Below are 13896 nucleotides of genomic sequence, written 5' to 3' on the forward strand. Positions count from 1 at the left end.
TGGTGCTGACATTTGGTCTGATTATTTTACCCCAAAGTTTTGCTGACCTGAGCGTGTAAGGTGATCAGCTTATAAGAAAACAAATAATTCTTAGAGACACCTTCAACTCTTGAGCAGGTTTTTATATTTATTGTCTATCTTGCTTGCATAGTGCATTTAGGCCTTTTTTCTTAATTATTCCTCTTTCCAACCCCTGAGTAATTCTTGAAAATCATGTGTTGGGAATGCTCATTGTGTCTTGGTGGAAACTTACTGATCCTGGTGGTGGCAGAGACGAGTGGAAAAACAGGATGTTACACGTGCTCTAAACCTGAAAGCAAAATTGGAAAAAAGAAAATGTTTTTTTAAAATAGCTTTATTTTCACATGGTCATGTTTCAGTACAGAAAACCTGCCAGGTTTTCTCTCAACAGTTGTCTCTATTTTTTTTTTTCCTTTTTTTTTTTTTCGGTCTGCCTGTTGTTGGTTTATGGACATTTGGGGGCTAGATATACTGTACTAGTTTTGTAGAAAAACAAAGTATTTGTCTTCACATTATATTGTTTTTAAACAAACCCGAATTCTGTTACTATCTGCTTCATTCAACAGGAAGGAATTCGAAATAAAATTTAAGTCCTCATCTGTCATGGCCATTGGGATAAATTTTCTAGGCTTAAGGCTATTTTTTTTTTTTTGCATTGTTGTTAAAACTAACTAGAACATTTGTTATTAGAGAAATCAACTGATTTTTAGACTGAGTAATGGATGACTATTGAATGAGTAAACGTGGAAATAAAATGTGTGCTGCAGAAACTGGTCTAGTTGTTCTCCATGGTATGGGTAATACCCTGGTTTATGGACTTTCTTCTTTCTATAATGGCATCGTAATCACTGTTTGCATAGAAAAGTAGGAGAATGAAGAACCGTTAAGGTGGTTTAGGTAGCTCTAGATATAACCTGTGAATAGAGAATTACTATCACATTAACAATCACTTGCTGGGGGTCTTCAGCAAGCCACTGTTTGGGAGACCACATGGGTAAGTGAGTCTCTCGCACACTAATTTTGCACCTGATCTCAAGCTAGCCAGGTTTCTGGCATTGCAGGCCACAATAACTCTGCATTGAACTCTATCCTGTGTGTGAAAGACCATCAGTGGAGGCAAATGCATTGGTCATCTTCAGACTTCAGCGAGATGCAATTCTGTCTGGAGAACGCTGTTACGCCAGTGTAACTGGCTGGCGCGTTATCTCCAAAACAAGATGGTTTTGGCTCCCCAATACCTCTAAACCTCATTGACACCACTTCGTAAACATTTCCACTTACCTACTAATCTCTCAATGCTCTTTCTTCCTCCGTAGTTGGCACCAGAAAACACTCTGATGTCCTTCCAGAAGGCAGTGGAGCAGAAGATGTATGGAGTCCAAGCTGATGTCGTACTGAGGTAAGCCGGTGTGCTGGTTGGTCTGAAACTTTCTCTGGGGATAGCCCAAACCATGCTGGTGGGTCTTTCCTATCTGATGTGTGTCTGGTTGGTACTGTTCTTTCCCATTGAAAAGGGCTCTTGTGGTGAATGTGTCCGATAACTCCGAGCTGTCTCCATTTGTAATGCACAGATGCTACTAATTGTTTCACTGAGATGATGATTAAAGGTGAAATGTCCAGGTGGGGGAACCTGAATACCTTTATGGTGAAACTAATCTTCATTTACAGGAAGGCTGTAGTTCATCCTAGAGCTTGCTTTAGTGCAGTGAAACACAGCACCTGGTTTCTAGCCTGGCTGGAGGTCAGCTGGCCTTGGGAAGAGATGGAACTGCTTAAATGTGACTTTTGCTGGGATGCTCCAGGTGCAGAAAGAGTGGAGATCCCAGACTGACTGCATTGTGCTGCAAGTCTTCATGAGGGTTTTTTAGCAGCCGTGCAAAACTGCCATGAGAACTTAGCAGCCGAGGAATAAGCCCTTTCTCCCTCTCCCCATCCTCGCATGTCACTAGTGCTGGGGGAAGCAGGAACCTGGAGATTCTGCTGACTGTCAAAAAGTCATTCCTTGCAGGCAAATGTTGAGCTGAATTGACAAGGCTGATTTAGAGAGGGTAATTTCAAGAACTGCGCTTTGTTCCAGGAGTGTGATCATTCTTTAATATTCTTGTTCCTTTTCTGAACTGTGTTTTTTGCATGAGTTACATAGATGTGCAAGAGGGCAGAAGTGGCACAAAGGGAACAGTAATGCCTTACCTTGGCGATCCGTCAGTTTGCCTCAGTTCCAGTTATAAATATAAGAGAGACTCAAAGCTGATATTTTCTTTTTCCCTGACCACATTGGAGGTCGTTGTTGATGGAAAGATATTTTTGCCTGGTGGAAGATGGGCTTCTGAAGTTTAATTGTTGGGGTGCTTTTTTCTTCTCTTTGTATAATTGTTTGAGAACAAATGATATAAAAACTAAAGGAATTTCTTCCCAGTGGTGAGGGGAAGGTTATTGTGGAAGGATGGGGTATGAATTGGCATGTATGTGATACAATTCTTGATCTTTCCAAAATTAGTTCATTAACTGTTGTGAAGGGTCAACTACTTGACTGTCCAGACTCACAGACACACTCTTGGCTCATGTGGCTGAATCAGTTGCCTCCATTAGCACTGGCCAAGGAGTAAGGTGGACTTTTGGGAGGAGGAGAGCCGGAAAAGCTCCAAGAGCTTTCCGTGTTGCCACCCATCAGCCATCCCAGAGGAGCACTCCAAGCATCCATAGCTTAATGCCCTTGATGGCCCAGTTATCTGAGGACCTCTCTAGGAGACCCAAGTGTCTTTATAAAAAGAGGACTCCAGTGACCTTCAGACCAAAAAGTGAGCTTTCGATACAGCTGGCAGGAACTTTGGGGAAGGGTTTGTGGCACAACACCCACTGCTGTCCTTATCCCTTTGAAAGATGCTATTTGTGCTTGTGGCTGGATGGGTCCACTCCACCTGGGATGTTTCCATGCTCTTCTAGGCACATATCAGCCACGAGTGGGCTGCTTGGACATAGACTTAGACCCATCACATCCTGCTCCCTACCCATTACACACCCCAAACCGGGTGGCCCTGGTTATAAAGCCAGCGCTGGTTATAAAGCCAACTTTGCTTCAAGCAGCAGAAGCACAGTATTGCTGTGTGTTCCTCTCTCATCTTCTACCTCCTCCCATATCTCTTCTTCTAAAGCTCTGATTTCTGTCTCTGAATTTTTTTTTTTTTTTTTTCAAACCTGTGCCTGCTAATACATTGTGGTTAGCCTTGGGTAGAGCAGAGTGACTCCGTGAAGGGAAAGATTAGAAAGGAGGGAGTGAACATTGAGTGCCCCATAGGATTTCCACACTGGTAAAGGCTTAGCAGTATCTGATGATGCTCTGCTATGAGATGTTAAGACTTGAGCTCCTATCTCCCTTAAACACTCCACATTCTTAATTCTGCAGTTGCTTAGCATCTTTTCTTTCTTTCTTTTAACTGTATTTATTAATAACCCTTCTGATTGCAGCAGCACGTCTTGCTGTGTCAGCGTGTTGCTTTGGGTTGAGGGGAAAGTAGTTGGCACAGTGCATGCTAGAAATAGCAGAGATGCCAGTGACCTTTGTGATAAGGGACTTCTGCAGGCAACAGTAAAGCTGAGGCAGCGTTTGCTCCATCTTCTAAAACTGGTTTTTGTTTTCCCTCTGGCTCTGGGGGTGAGTGCTTTGGGTTGTCTCCTAATTCAAATGGGGTTTGTATTTTAACCCTATCTCCTTTCCAGACCTTATCTGAGTTTCCTGTTATGAAGATGGGCTCCTTGATTTGGAAAATGTCATTATAATCAGGGTGGCTGTGGTGGGCTTATCTTGATTTTTGAGTGTGGACTACTGTTTCCCTGCCCTTGATAGAAACCCTCACTGCCCTGTGTGGTGTTACCACTGATCCAGTCACAGAAAATTGGGCTGGAAGAAAGTTTAAAGAGCTTTTTAGGTTTCCCAGAACCATTGTTCTGTAATATGTGTGGCTTAAAGACCACAGGACATGCATTTGGCTACTCCATTTCATCTGAGAGATGGGTTTTCTTTAAGATGCATGAACTTAACAACTCATGTGAGCATGGTTGTTTCCTGAAACCAATTTGCAATTGGAAAAGGCAATTTCGGAGCAATTTTGGTAGCTTGGAGCCCTTGCATTTTGCTTAAAAGCCCATGAACATTAAGTTCATATAGTCTGAGAGCCTTTGAAAATCTTACTCATCTGCTATTAACAAATTGAGAATAGTCTGTGTGTGTGTATCTGTGTATACAGGGCATGGAAAACCTCTGACATTATTGGGAGCTACAGACATTGTATAAAGCTTTGGTTAGCGTGAGCATTCAGGGTGGGTGTTCTTGTCCAAGCTACCCGAGTTTGGCACTCTGGACATATTTGAGGGGGTAGTGGGGAGGAGGGAGGGAGGGATGGATAGGGTTATGTCAGTGTATGAGTGACTGCAAACACCTAGCAGGTATCTAAGAGACTTTTTCCTCTGGGTGCATCTCATTTCAACTCGTCTTGAGGATGGCGGGGATGTGTTAAGCTGGTTGAAATCTTCACAATGATTTTGATATGAAGCCATGAGAGAAGCTGGAGTGGGAGTAGGCATTTCTCTAGTACTGTGTAGGAGGTTGTGCACCTTCATCTGTAATGGGGCCTCTGACTGTTTGCAGCTATGATGGAGTGCCGTTTCTGATGCATGACAAGACACTCAGGAGAACAACAAATGTGGAGGAATTGTTTCCAGAGCGGGCTTACGAGCACTCCTCCATGTTCAACTGGACCGACCTGGAAAAGCTCAATGCTGGAGAGTGGTTCCTAAAGGTGCGTACAGCCATGGAGAGGGTGTCCTGGAGCTACGGCCATGGGCTGAAAGCTCATGCCTAAACCTTCTTGGAGGTGGAGAGGTGTAGATCCATCTCCTCGGTGGAGTGGTCTGAAGTGCAGCTAGACCGAGTGTCCATGAATCATATTTAGTTCTGTCCTCTACTAAACTTAGACTTGGTCTAAAAGACTTGCTGTCTTCCTGTGCCTCTTCTACCACCTGGAAGAAGGGGCCTTAATGCCTGGTTGACACCACAAATAACTTCAAGACCCCCAGGAGGGGGAATGCGATTATAAAGAGAACAGAAAAGACAGTGTGTTATATGCTGTTCCTTTTTCTTTAATTTACTTTTGGAGACAATTGTCTTTACAAAGAAAAAGCAAGGAATTCAGCCTTCGAAGTCTGGGGGGGGGGGGGGGAATTGCTGTGGGATGAGCTTGACCCGTCCTTCGGCATGCAGGCAGGTTGCAAATGGGATTTCTTTTTGCCAAGCTGCTCCCTGGCCAGTGGCCGTAACCTTTTTGGAGAGCGTTAGCCATGGTCTGGAAGGAGGGCTGCAGCACTCTGGCACACTCATGCAAGTTTGAACGTGACTTGCTGAGGTATTGCTGCAGTGATGCAAGCTCAGGTATTGGTTTCGTATGCCTGCTTGGAGTTCCCTGGCTGCTTGCTTGGTGGAAGACTGAAACCGTGATAGCTTCGCTGCCATTCTGATCTGAGCTGGTCTGGAGGTATGACAAGGATGTCTATGTATTACAGCTGCACAGAAACTTGCTTGGCTTGCAGATGTGGTTGTGGGAGTATGGGGAAAACTGCTGCTTGCCAGATGAGGAGGGCCAAGACAGCATCTGGAAGGCTGTTTTTTTGGCATGTACTTTGAAGCAGTCATTCCTGAATGTCAAGTCAGGAGCCCATCTCTTCCAACAGCCCATAGCTCCTCTCTGATCTCTCTTAGTTGTATAATAGCTGGCCCTTTTTATTTTTGGATCCTGAAGAATCCTTGGTGATCGCGTACTTAGTGTGAGAAAGTACATTTTTAGCTTACTACCTTGGAAAATTACATTACTGCCCTATAGCTCTGCTCTTCCTCTGGAAATGGGGTGACATGTCCAGCATACCTTGCTTTCAGTAAGGACCTGTGACCTCCCCTTGGGTAGGGAAACTGAGGCACAGAGAAACACTTCAGCAAGCTGCAAGATGGCCATCAAGAGTAGCTGTCAGCGTGCCCCACTGTTGCCAGGGTGGGATAGAAAAGGGTCTTCACCTGTATTGGGGGAGTCTGGACTTTGAGGCAGTAATACTGGGATGTGCTTTGCTTTCAGAATGACCCTTTCTGGACGGCTGGGTCTCTCTCAAGGTCTGACTACTTGGAAGCTGCCAACCAGTCGGTCTGCAAGCTGGCAGATATGCTAGAGGTGATCAAGGACAACACATCGCTCATCCTGAACTTCCAGGACCTGCCACCAGCTCATCCCTACTACAGCACTTACATCAACATCACCCTGGAAACCATCCTGGTGTCGGGAATTCGGCAACAGGCTGTGAGTTCTGTGGGGGTGGTGATGTTTCCAAAATTGCCTTCTTTATGGGTTCCCCGAATCCTCAAGTGTGTCATTGGATCCATTTGCACACTTGATTTGAAATGCCACTTCGTGCCAAGAAGTCATGCTGGGGAGGACTGTGCCTCCAGGCTGGTGGTCCTAGAGGCTCGATATCATCTTGGACTGTACTCATGGTAGTATAGCTAGTAGATGGAGGAAAGTGATTATTCCCCTTACTCAGCAATCATGTGTTCAGTGTGGGGCTCACCAGTACAAGACAGATGTTGGTAAACTGGGGCAAGTCCTGGAGAGGCTATCAAACTGGTCAGGGGGTCTGGACATACAAAGAGGGGCTGAGGGAGGGGAGTCTCTTCATCCTGGAAAAGAAAAGGCTTTGGAGAGCTGCTATTAGGTCTCCCCAGTACTGGCAAGGAGGTTGTTGAGAAGTTGGACCGAAGCTCTTCACTGAGCTGTGTGTCAGGAGAACGGGAGGCAGTGGTCGTAAATTGAAACGGGAGCGGTTCCCACTGGATATAAGGAAACTAGTTTTCCCTGTCAGGGCAGGCAAGTGTTGAGAGGGGCCTGGAAAGACTGAGGGATCTCTATCCTCAGAGCTTTTCAAGACCCAACTAGACAAAGCCCTGAGCAAGCTGGTCTGAAATCAGTGCTGGCGCTGGTTTGTGTTGGAGTAGAGATCTCCTGAAGTCCCTTCCCACCGAGCAATTCTATAAGAGCCTCAGACGTGAGAGAAGAGGCAGGACCTGGAGGCTGGTTGCGAGCAGCAGAGAGACCTTCCTCTCCCTCTGACTCCTTAGTTTTAAATAATCCTTCTCCCTGGGCTGAGCAACTGTTTCAGCCTACAGTCAGCTCCTCCTTGGAGGAGAAACAGATGTCCTGGACCTGAGGGGTATTCAGCAAAAGGAGGTCCACGTACCTGCAGACATCTCTTCCAGACTTCCATTTCTGCCCCAGAATTGTCCTTGCTGGGTTATGCCAAACATTTTGATTTCCAGCTCTGGGCAGTTGCAGTCAGAGTCCTGCCAGCCTTGTGTCCTCTCTGACCACAAGGTATAGATCTTCACCTAGCCTATCAGGAGCTCCCTTGGATGCAATGATCTCTCCATTCCCCATGTGTCAGAAGGGCACCCAGATGGGGGACTCTGGGTGTCCTTTGGAAAACTTCTCTCCTTGACCTGTCTTGGGAAGGAAATCTGGTTCTTTCATTTGCCCCGTGCTCTCCCTTGAACATGGACTGGTTGAAAATAGCGTGGTAAGGCTGGCAAGTAGAATGACTACATCACTCGCAGCTCAGATGTTTCATCTGTACCAGTTAGGTACATCTGCACGCACAGGCAAGTTCAGCGCTGACTTGTGCAGTGATGGGCCCAGGAGGGAACGGAGCTATTTTCAACTTCTATCTGTCTTTTTAATAACTGACACTGTCACCCAATTTCCAATTAACTATGTGGCTGCAGTGACAGTGTTATCCATAAGCTTCTGCCAGCTTGGCTAGATCCAAAGGAGGACCATAATGTCTTCTCCTTGGATACTGGGATGGAGAGCAGGAGAAAAATTGTCGAAACATAGATGTGCGGTTGTGAAGTGCTATTTCTCACCTAGGTTTTATGGTTTCCTATTGAAAATGCATATGGCTGCATCTGTGCTGCTCTGATGCTTTGGTAGATGAGTGTCACCGAGTTATTAAACATAGGTTAAAGCAGTGCAATGCCCAGTAGTACTGCTGAGATCATCTGGTTGGGCCCAGCCTCTGCATGGCACAAACCATAGAACTGCCCAGCTTGGTTCCTACATCTGCTTTAGCAGCTAAGTATGTTAATGGTAATTAATTTGACATGCTTTCAAAGTGTGGTATGAACTTAGGGAAATCCTTGCTCTGGGTTGGAGTAGATGTAGCCCTGATAAAAGAGGGTGAACAAAACTAGTCTTAGCCACGGGATCATGAGAGGCTTCTCCCGTGCATCCTGTCTGCACTGTCAATTTTAGCCTTATGTCCTTGGTTCTCTCTGTGCCCTGAACTGGGCAGGGAGGACAGGCTTTCAAGGATACACCATGTCTCTTCTCATGAGCCCTCGGCCTGATCCCTTTGTATCTCAACCCTTTTCACCTCTAAGATTTTGTGCGTTACAGTCCTTTGGGCTCGAGGATAATCCTGAAATGCGTTTGATTAAAGATGTGGGAGGCTGTAAGTGTCTCGTAGCCAATTTGTATGACAAATGAGGCAGTCTCTCGTGTGATTTTGCTTCTGGGTTGGTGTAAACTGACTGTCTGCAAAGCTACCTCGTGTTACCAGCTTTTTGAACCATCTTTGCCATAGCGGTCCTCTGTCTCGCTCCCTCCGCAGGTGATGTGGCTGCCGGACACGGAGAGGCAGCTGGTCAGACAGATTGCGCCGGGTTTCCAGCAGACTTCTGGCCTCAAGCTGGATGCAGAGCGCATGAGGGAGAAGGGCATCGTGAAGCTCAACCTGCGTTACACCAAGGTCACGAACGAGGATGTCAGGTACAGCCCTCTGTTTGGACACTGCGTGATAGCCCATGTGCTCCACGGCGGGTGTTCACAGCTCTGTGCCTCCCCGGCCCAGCAGCATCTTTTCTGATCATCCCAGGCTGTCTTATTTGCACGGAGGTATCTTTTCAGATGGACTTGCTCTTGAAATCTTGAGCTGTGCAAGCTTGTCCCTACCCATCACCCAGAATTCAGGCTGTTCTCAGGCGCGCACAGCTGACTGATAACTCTACGTGCTAATTCAGTATATGATGAGCCTTTCTGAAATACAGATATATGAATCGTCTGATTCTTATTACACTGTCAGCTCTGGGAAAAAGTGAAGGTTTTTCACACCGAGTACCTCCAAGTGCTGTTTCACCCTCATTAGCAGCTGCCCTTTGTTTCTCTTTGTCTGCTCCAGAGTTGCTACCACAGAATTTTGATTAGTCCAAAGTCTGAATATGCTTTCATAAATTTCGGTTTGCAGAGGATTCACCCATTTCATTACTGTCCTGTGTCAGCTATTTAGACTGGTTAGGTCTACTCTTTAATGAGATTGGCATATCACGGGGTTCTTCTCCTTCTGCTTGAGCCTGTATTTGAACCGTGCAGTGTGCTAGCTCCTAGCTTTGCCCCCTTCTCAGAAAGGGCAGATTGTCTCTAGTAGAGCTTTTCTATTTTTTAGAGTTTAAATTTTTTCCCCAAAGAAGAAAATTATCTCCAAAGGAGCTGTTTTACTGGATGTTTGGGCTGGAAGTAGGGAAGAGCTGAGCCTGCAGCTGTTTGCGAGCGTGGTCCTATTTAGCATAATCCAATGGTGTCTTGAACAATGACCATCGGTCTAGTTGCTTGCCCTTAAAACAAAGTCTGTGCTTTACCTGCAGGATAATTCCTGCCTGTTTTTTTCCCCTACCTATTTGCTCTATCTCATGGAGAGGACCATATGCCAACTCTCTCATCTATGCCCAATCTCTCATCAATCCCACCTCAGCTGTCTCCAAAATCAGACCTGCCACCTGAGTGTTTCTTGAACTCTGAAGGTCTTGTGGTACCCAGTCAAATGTTGCTGCAGTCCTGCAGCACAAGCCAGAGCAGGCTCAACAAGCCCTGGTTTAACATAGTTCTCTCAATCCCCCCCAAAATCAGCATCTGGATGTAACATTGCTGCAACCACCTCTGCCCTTGAGAATCCCTTAGCCTTTGGAGCATCTCGATCACGTTGAGAGCTTTGAGATGTCCACATCTTGTACAGTGGCCTTCCACCTCAAAGTGCTTTGCTGGTATTAAATTGCAAGGATTAATCTCTGTGCTGCCCATGTGAGGGAGATTAGTGATGCTTCTGCTTCATAGATAAGGAAACAGAGCAATTTATGCAAATTGTATGGGAACAGGGAGTGCACTATCAGTGCTTGGTTTCCTGCTGACAGCTGCTGTACCCTAGCTTGCAGTTTTAGCTGCTTGGAAAATGACCTCAGGAGACTGGAAGCTGTATCTCTCCAACTGTCCCCAAAACAAGGGCATGGAAGTTGTAGGAATTGATGTTGGAAATGTGTCTGTCAGTTTTTAAGCAAATTGGCTATGAAGTGCTACAGGCATCTGAGTCAGATGTTACTTTTACATCAACATGAGGTGGTTGTTACAAAAACATGCTGTGTCCATCATTCATGAGGAAGTATCTGAGATGGTCTGTGGCCTGGGTCAGATAGCATCCGAGAGGTGAAGAAAGCTTTCAAGTTCAAACCATTTGATTGCAGTGCCCTTGGGTTGCTTGTGAAGTGACTGTGCCCTGTTGAAAAAACCTATTTCGTGCAGTTCAAACCCAATAAATCTAGCTGTGATTACAGCAGTGGCTGCTGGCAAGAGCTTTCCTCTTGGAGATGAGGGTCTGACGTTTGCTGGGGGACTCGCATCTCACCCTGTCTGTCTCCTGGCAGGGACTACGCCATGGCAAACCTGAGTGTGAATCTCTACACTGTGAACGAGCCCTGGCTGTACTCCATCCTGTGGTGCGCTGGTGTCCAGTCCGTCACCTCCGACAGCTCCCACGTCCTTCGCAAGGTGCCTTTTCCCATCTGGCTAATGGTAAGCACGATGCGTGGGAAGGTGCTGTGAAGCCCTGGAAGGAGGGGATGCAGTGGCGGGGTGTAGAGGTGGCCGTCGACCACTGCAGCCGTATGTCTAGTGGGTTTCTCCAGGAAGGTTTGGTTGGGTTCAACGTGCTGTTGGGCTTGAGGGTTTTCCGCCTCTGTATGCCTGAGCCCTGATATGGTAACGGATCAATGCTTCTCTTGCACAATCCTTCCCTTCAGCTGGCCTCGTCTCTCCCCATACAGGGTTTGGGTGGGATGCTTGGAGATCGTGGTGCCTGCCCTATTTAACCCACGTGATTTTTCCATTTTCCTCTGATAGAAAAACATCTTTCCAGACCTGCTGAGCAGCTGGTAAAGTTGCAGAAGCAGGCACACAGGTGAACCAGCAAACCTGGCTTCTGTGTTTTGGCCAGGCTGCAAAACTAGCTTTTTTTCCCATTTTTAATACCAAACGAGGACAAGTTTTACCTCTGGTTACCCCATTGCCGGACAAGGAACAACCAGAGCCCAAAGATAGCCCCCTTGCCCATCACGTAGGCATTAAACGCTCTGAAAATGCCCCTAGCACTTTGGGTCTCTGAACCAAACAGAAATATTCATGTTGGACTTGAGGGAAAACAATGAAATAGTTGCACTAAAGTATTCCCCAAACGAGTTCAGCTGTGGAGGTGTAAGCCCCTCAGCTATTTTCTGATGACAGATCCTGTTGGGGGTAGGACAGAAGAAAGCTATTTTACCTGCTGCTCTGGCAGATATGCTTGGGAAAGGGGAGAATAAGATGAGCCCAAGGAGAATCTAATGTTAATGAGTTATCTGCATCTTTAGCTGGAGGTAGGACCTCAAGACTACTGCCTAGATGGATGAACATCTATCTATGCGTGTTGTCCTTAGCTTAACCTACTGCTTGTGTCTAGCTACACAAATTCACACTGATGTGTGCTGAAGCTGGAGAATTGGAAATGGTTTTTTAAAGACTGGATCTGTTGGCAGAAGAGATAATCGTTGTCTGAACTGTGCTGCTGCAAACATCTGTCCTCCACTACAGCTGGCAGGATTTATATGCCTATCAGTGGCAGCTTTTTACTCCAAAAACCTCTTTGCTGATACTTGGAGCCCTTCTCCAAGGGCTCTCCCATCTGCTGGATTTCCAACTCAGCCCTCTGCTGCAAGTGCACACTCTTATATCACCGGCAGCATAAAAATCCCTTGATTTCCTGCATATTGAAGCGCCTGGGTGATGTAATCTAACCAGCTTTGCCATCTGAGCCTCCTCCACCATGTAGGACATGGCTTGGGAGCTGGAGTGAAATGGTTGTTTCTGCCAGGCTTTGGCTGTCCAGTGCCCTCAGGGGCTTTGTTGGGCTTCATCACCAGCTGAACAGTGCAAATCTGTGCTGCGCCGTTCACCCAGGGGCCATTTGTGATTGCAAAAATACATTGAACTTGTGTTTCAGTTAAATAAAAGGAAAAAACAAAAAAGAAAAAGTGACAGTCTCTCTCCCCTCTACCCTTGATGGAAAGCTGCTGGTAAGAAGAGAGGCCATCAGATGTGGTATAGAGGGCTTTGAAAAGCTTGAGCTGGAGTTCAGCCCCCAACTTGATGTCCTTAAAGCGGGTGCCCAGTGTGGGACCCCTCTCTGCATTTTTGGGAGTCTCTCTCAGAGCCAGGGGTTTAGGTTGCTCTCTGTCCAGTTACACTAAATTGATGAAGGGTTTGACGGCTGCAAATGTGAGGATTTCAGGAATAAGACTTATAGTGGGTAAAGTTTATAGAAACCCAGAGTAATCCCAATGAAACAGCCCCGTTTCAGTGGAACTGCAGGTGAAATATAGCAAATTCCTGAGCAGGTCTTGGTGTGGATGGAGCAGGACAACAAGTTGCCTCCGCGACAGATGTTTGCTCCCTCCTCTGAAGGGCTGAGGAGGCATCTGCTCACTGGGTACTCTTAATAATGATGTTTGTGGAATGCATGTCTTTGGAAAGAAAAAAAAAATATCTAGTTTTCCCCTTTTGATCCCCCACAGGAAAACCTGCTATTTGGGTTCTTCAGTTGTGAAATACCAACAGTTGCATTCATGAAAAATTTAGATGTGTAGATTTTCTTCTAACTTAGAAGACTCTTGAGTTTTCATTCAAAATAGTTATGATGGCATTCTCCTGCCAAGAAAATGGGAAGCATCAGTTTTGAGTCTGTTCGTCCTAATAGAGGCAGTAAATGTAACATTAAATGTCACCCTGTTGTAACTAAGCTGGAAAACACAGGGATTAAATCTCCATCAGAAGCATTGGCTAATTAAAGCATTGCCCTGCTAATTCAATGGTACACTTTCACAGGATAAATTGAGACACACAAAGATTCACCGAGCAGAAAAACAAGTTGATCTCTGCTGGGAGACAGAGGTAGCAGAGTTGATGGCTCCCAACTGGTTTTATCCATGTCACACTACCATTGCATGAACTCATCTTTATGCATTATGGATTCTATTTCTCTAAGGAAATATTACTTGTGTGCATTAGTGCTGGTGTTGGTGGTTGTGACGGATCCATCTGGTATAAAATCAGCAACCTTTTTCTGGTTGGGACTAGTCTAGGTTTGGGATAGGAGAAAATCATTAGCACCACTGGTGGCTTTCCTGGGTAGGTGCCTTCTGAGCATCATCAAGAGTTGATTATTATTATCACTTTACTTTGTTGTCTTTATTTGTGGTGCTCTTTCCTGGGCAGCACAAAAATCAATGTGAACTCGTGTGCTTCTGTGCTGGGTTCAGATGATGGGTTTAGCTGATGTGATGACCACAGCCACGTAGACTGGCAAATGGTGCCAGAGCTACTGGTGCCTTAAAGGACAGAAATTGAGAAGTATATGCTTATAACATGGGGACTATGCTATACAGCTAACATTAGCACTCAAAATGGACCCTGCATGTCTCATGTGCAA

At 45.9% G+C, this 13896-nt stretch overlaps 1 protein-coding gene across 6 annotated transcripts in view; it reads left to right on the forward strand.

The window, feature by feature from the left end:
- The window catches only part of GDPD5 (glycerophosphodiester phosphodiesterase domain containing 5), a 173196-nt gene that overhangs the window by 147536 nt on the left and 11764 nt on the right, over positions 1 to 13896 (forward strand). For all 6 annotated transcript variants that reach the window (XM_052812737.1, XM_052812743.1, XM_052812739.1 and 3 more), the window contains exons 9-13: positions 1338 to 1420; positions 4667 to 4817; positions 6141 to 6359; positions 8722 to 8879; positions 10802 to 10949. In XM_052812737.1, coding sequence (XP_052668697.1) covers positions 1338 to 1420; positions 4667 to 4817; positions 6141 to 6359; positions 8722 to 8879; positions 10802 to 10949 — 759 coding nt within the window. The remainder of the gene's footprint in view (positions 1 to 1337; positions 1421 to 4666; positions 4818 to 6140; positions 6360 to 8721; positions 8880 to 10801; positions 10950 to 13896) is intronic.

Source organism: Harpia harpyja, chromosome 17 (assembly GCF_026419915.1).
Source record: "Harpia harpyja isolate bHarHar1 chromosome 17, bHarHar1 primary haplotype, whole genome shotgun sequence".
Classification (NCBI taxonomy): domain Eukaryota; kingdom Metazoa; phylum Chordata; class Aves; order Accipitriformes; family Accipitridae; genus Harpia; species Harpia harpyja.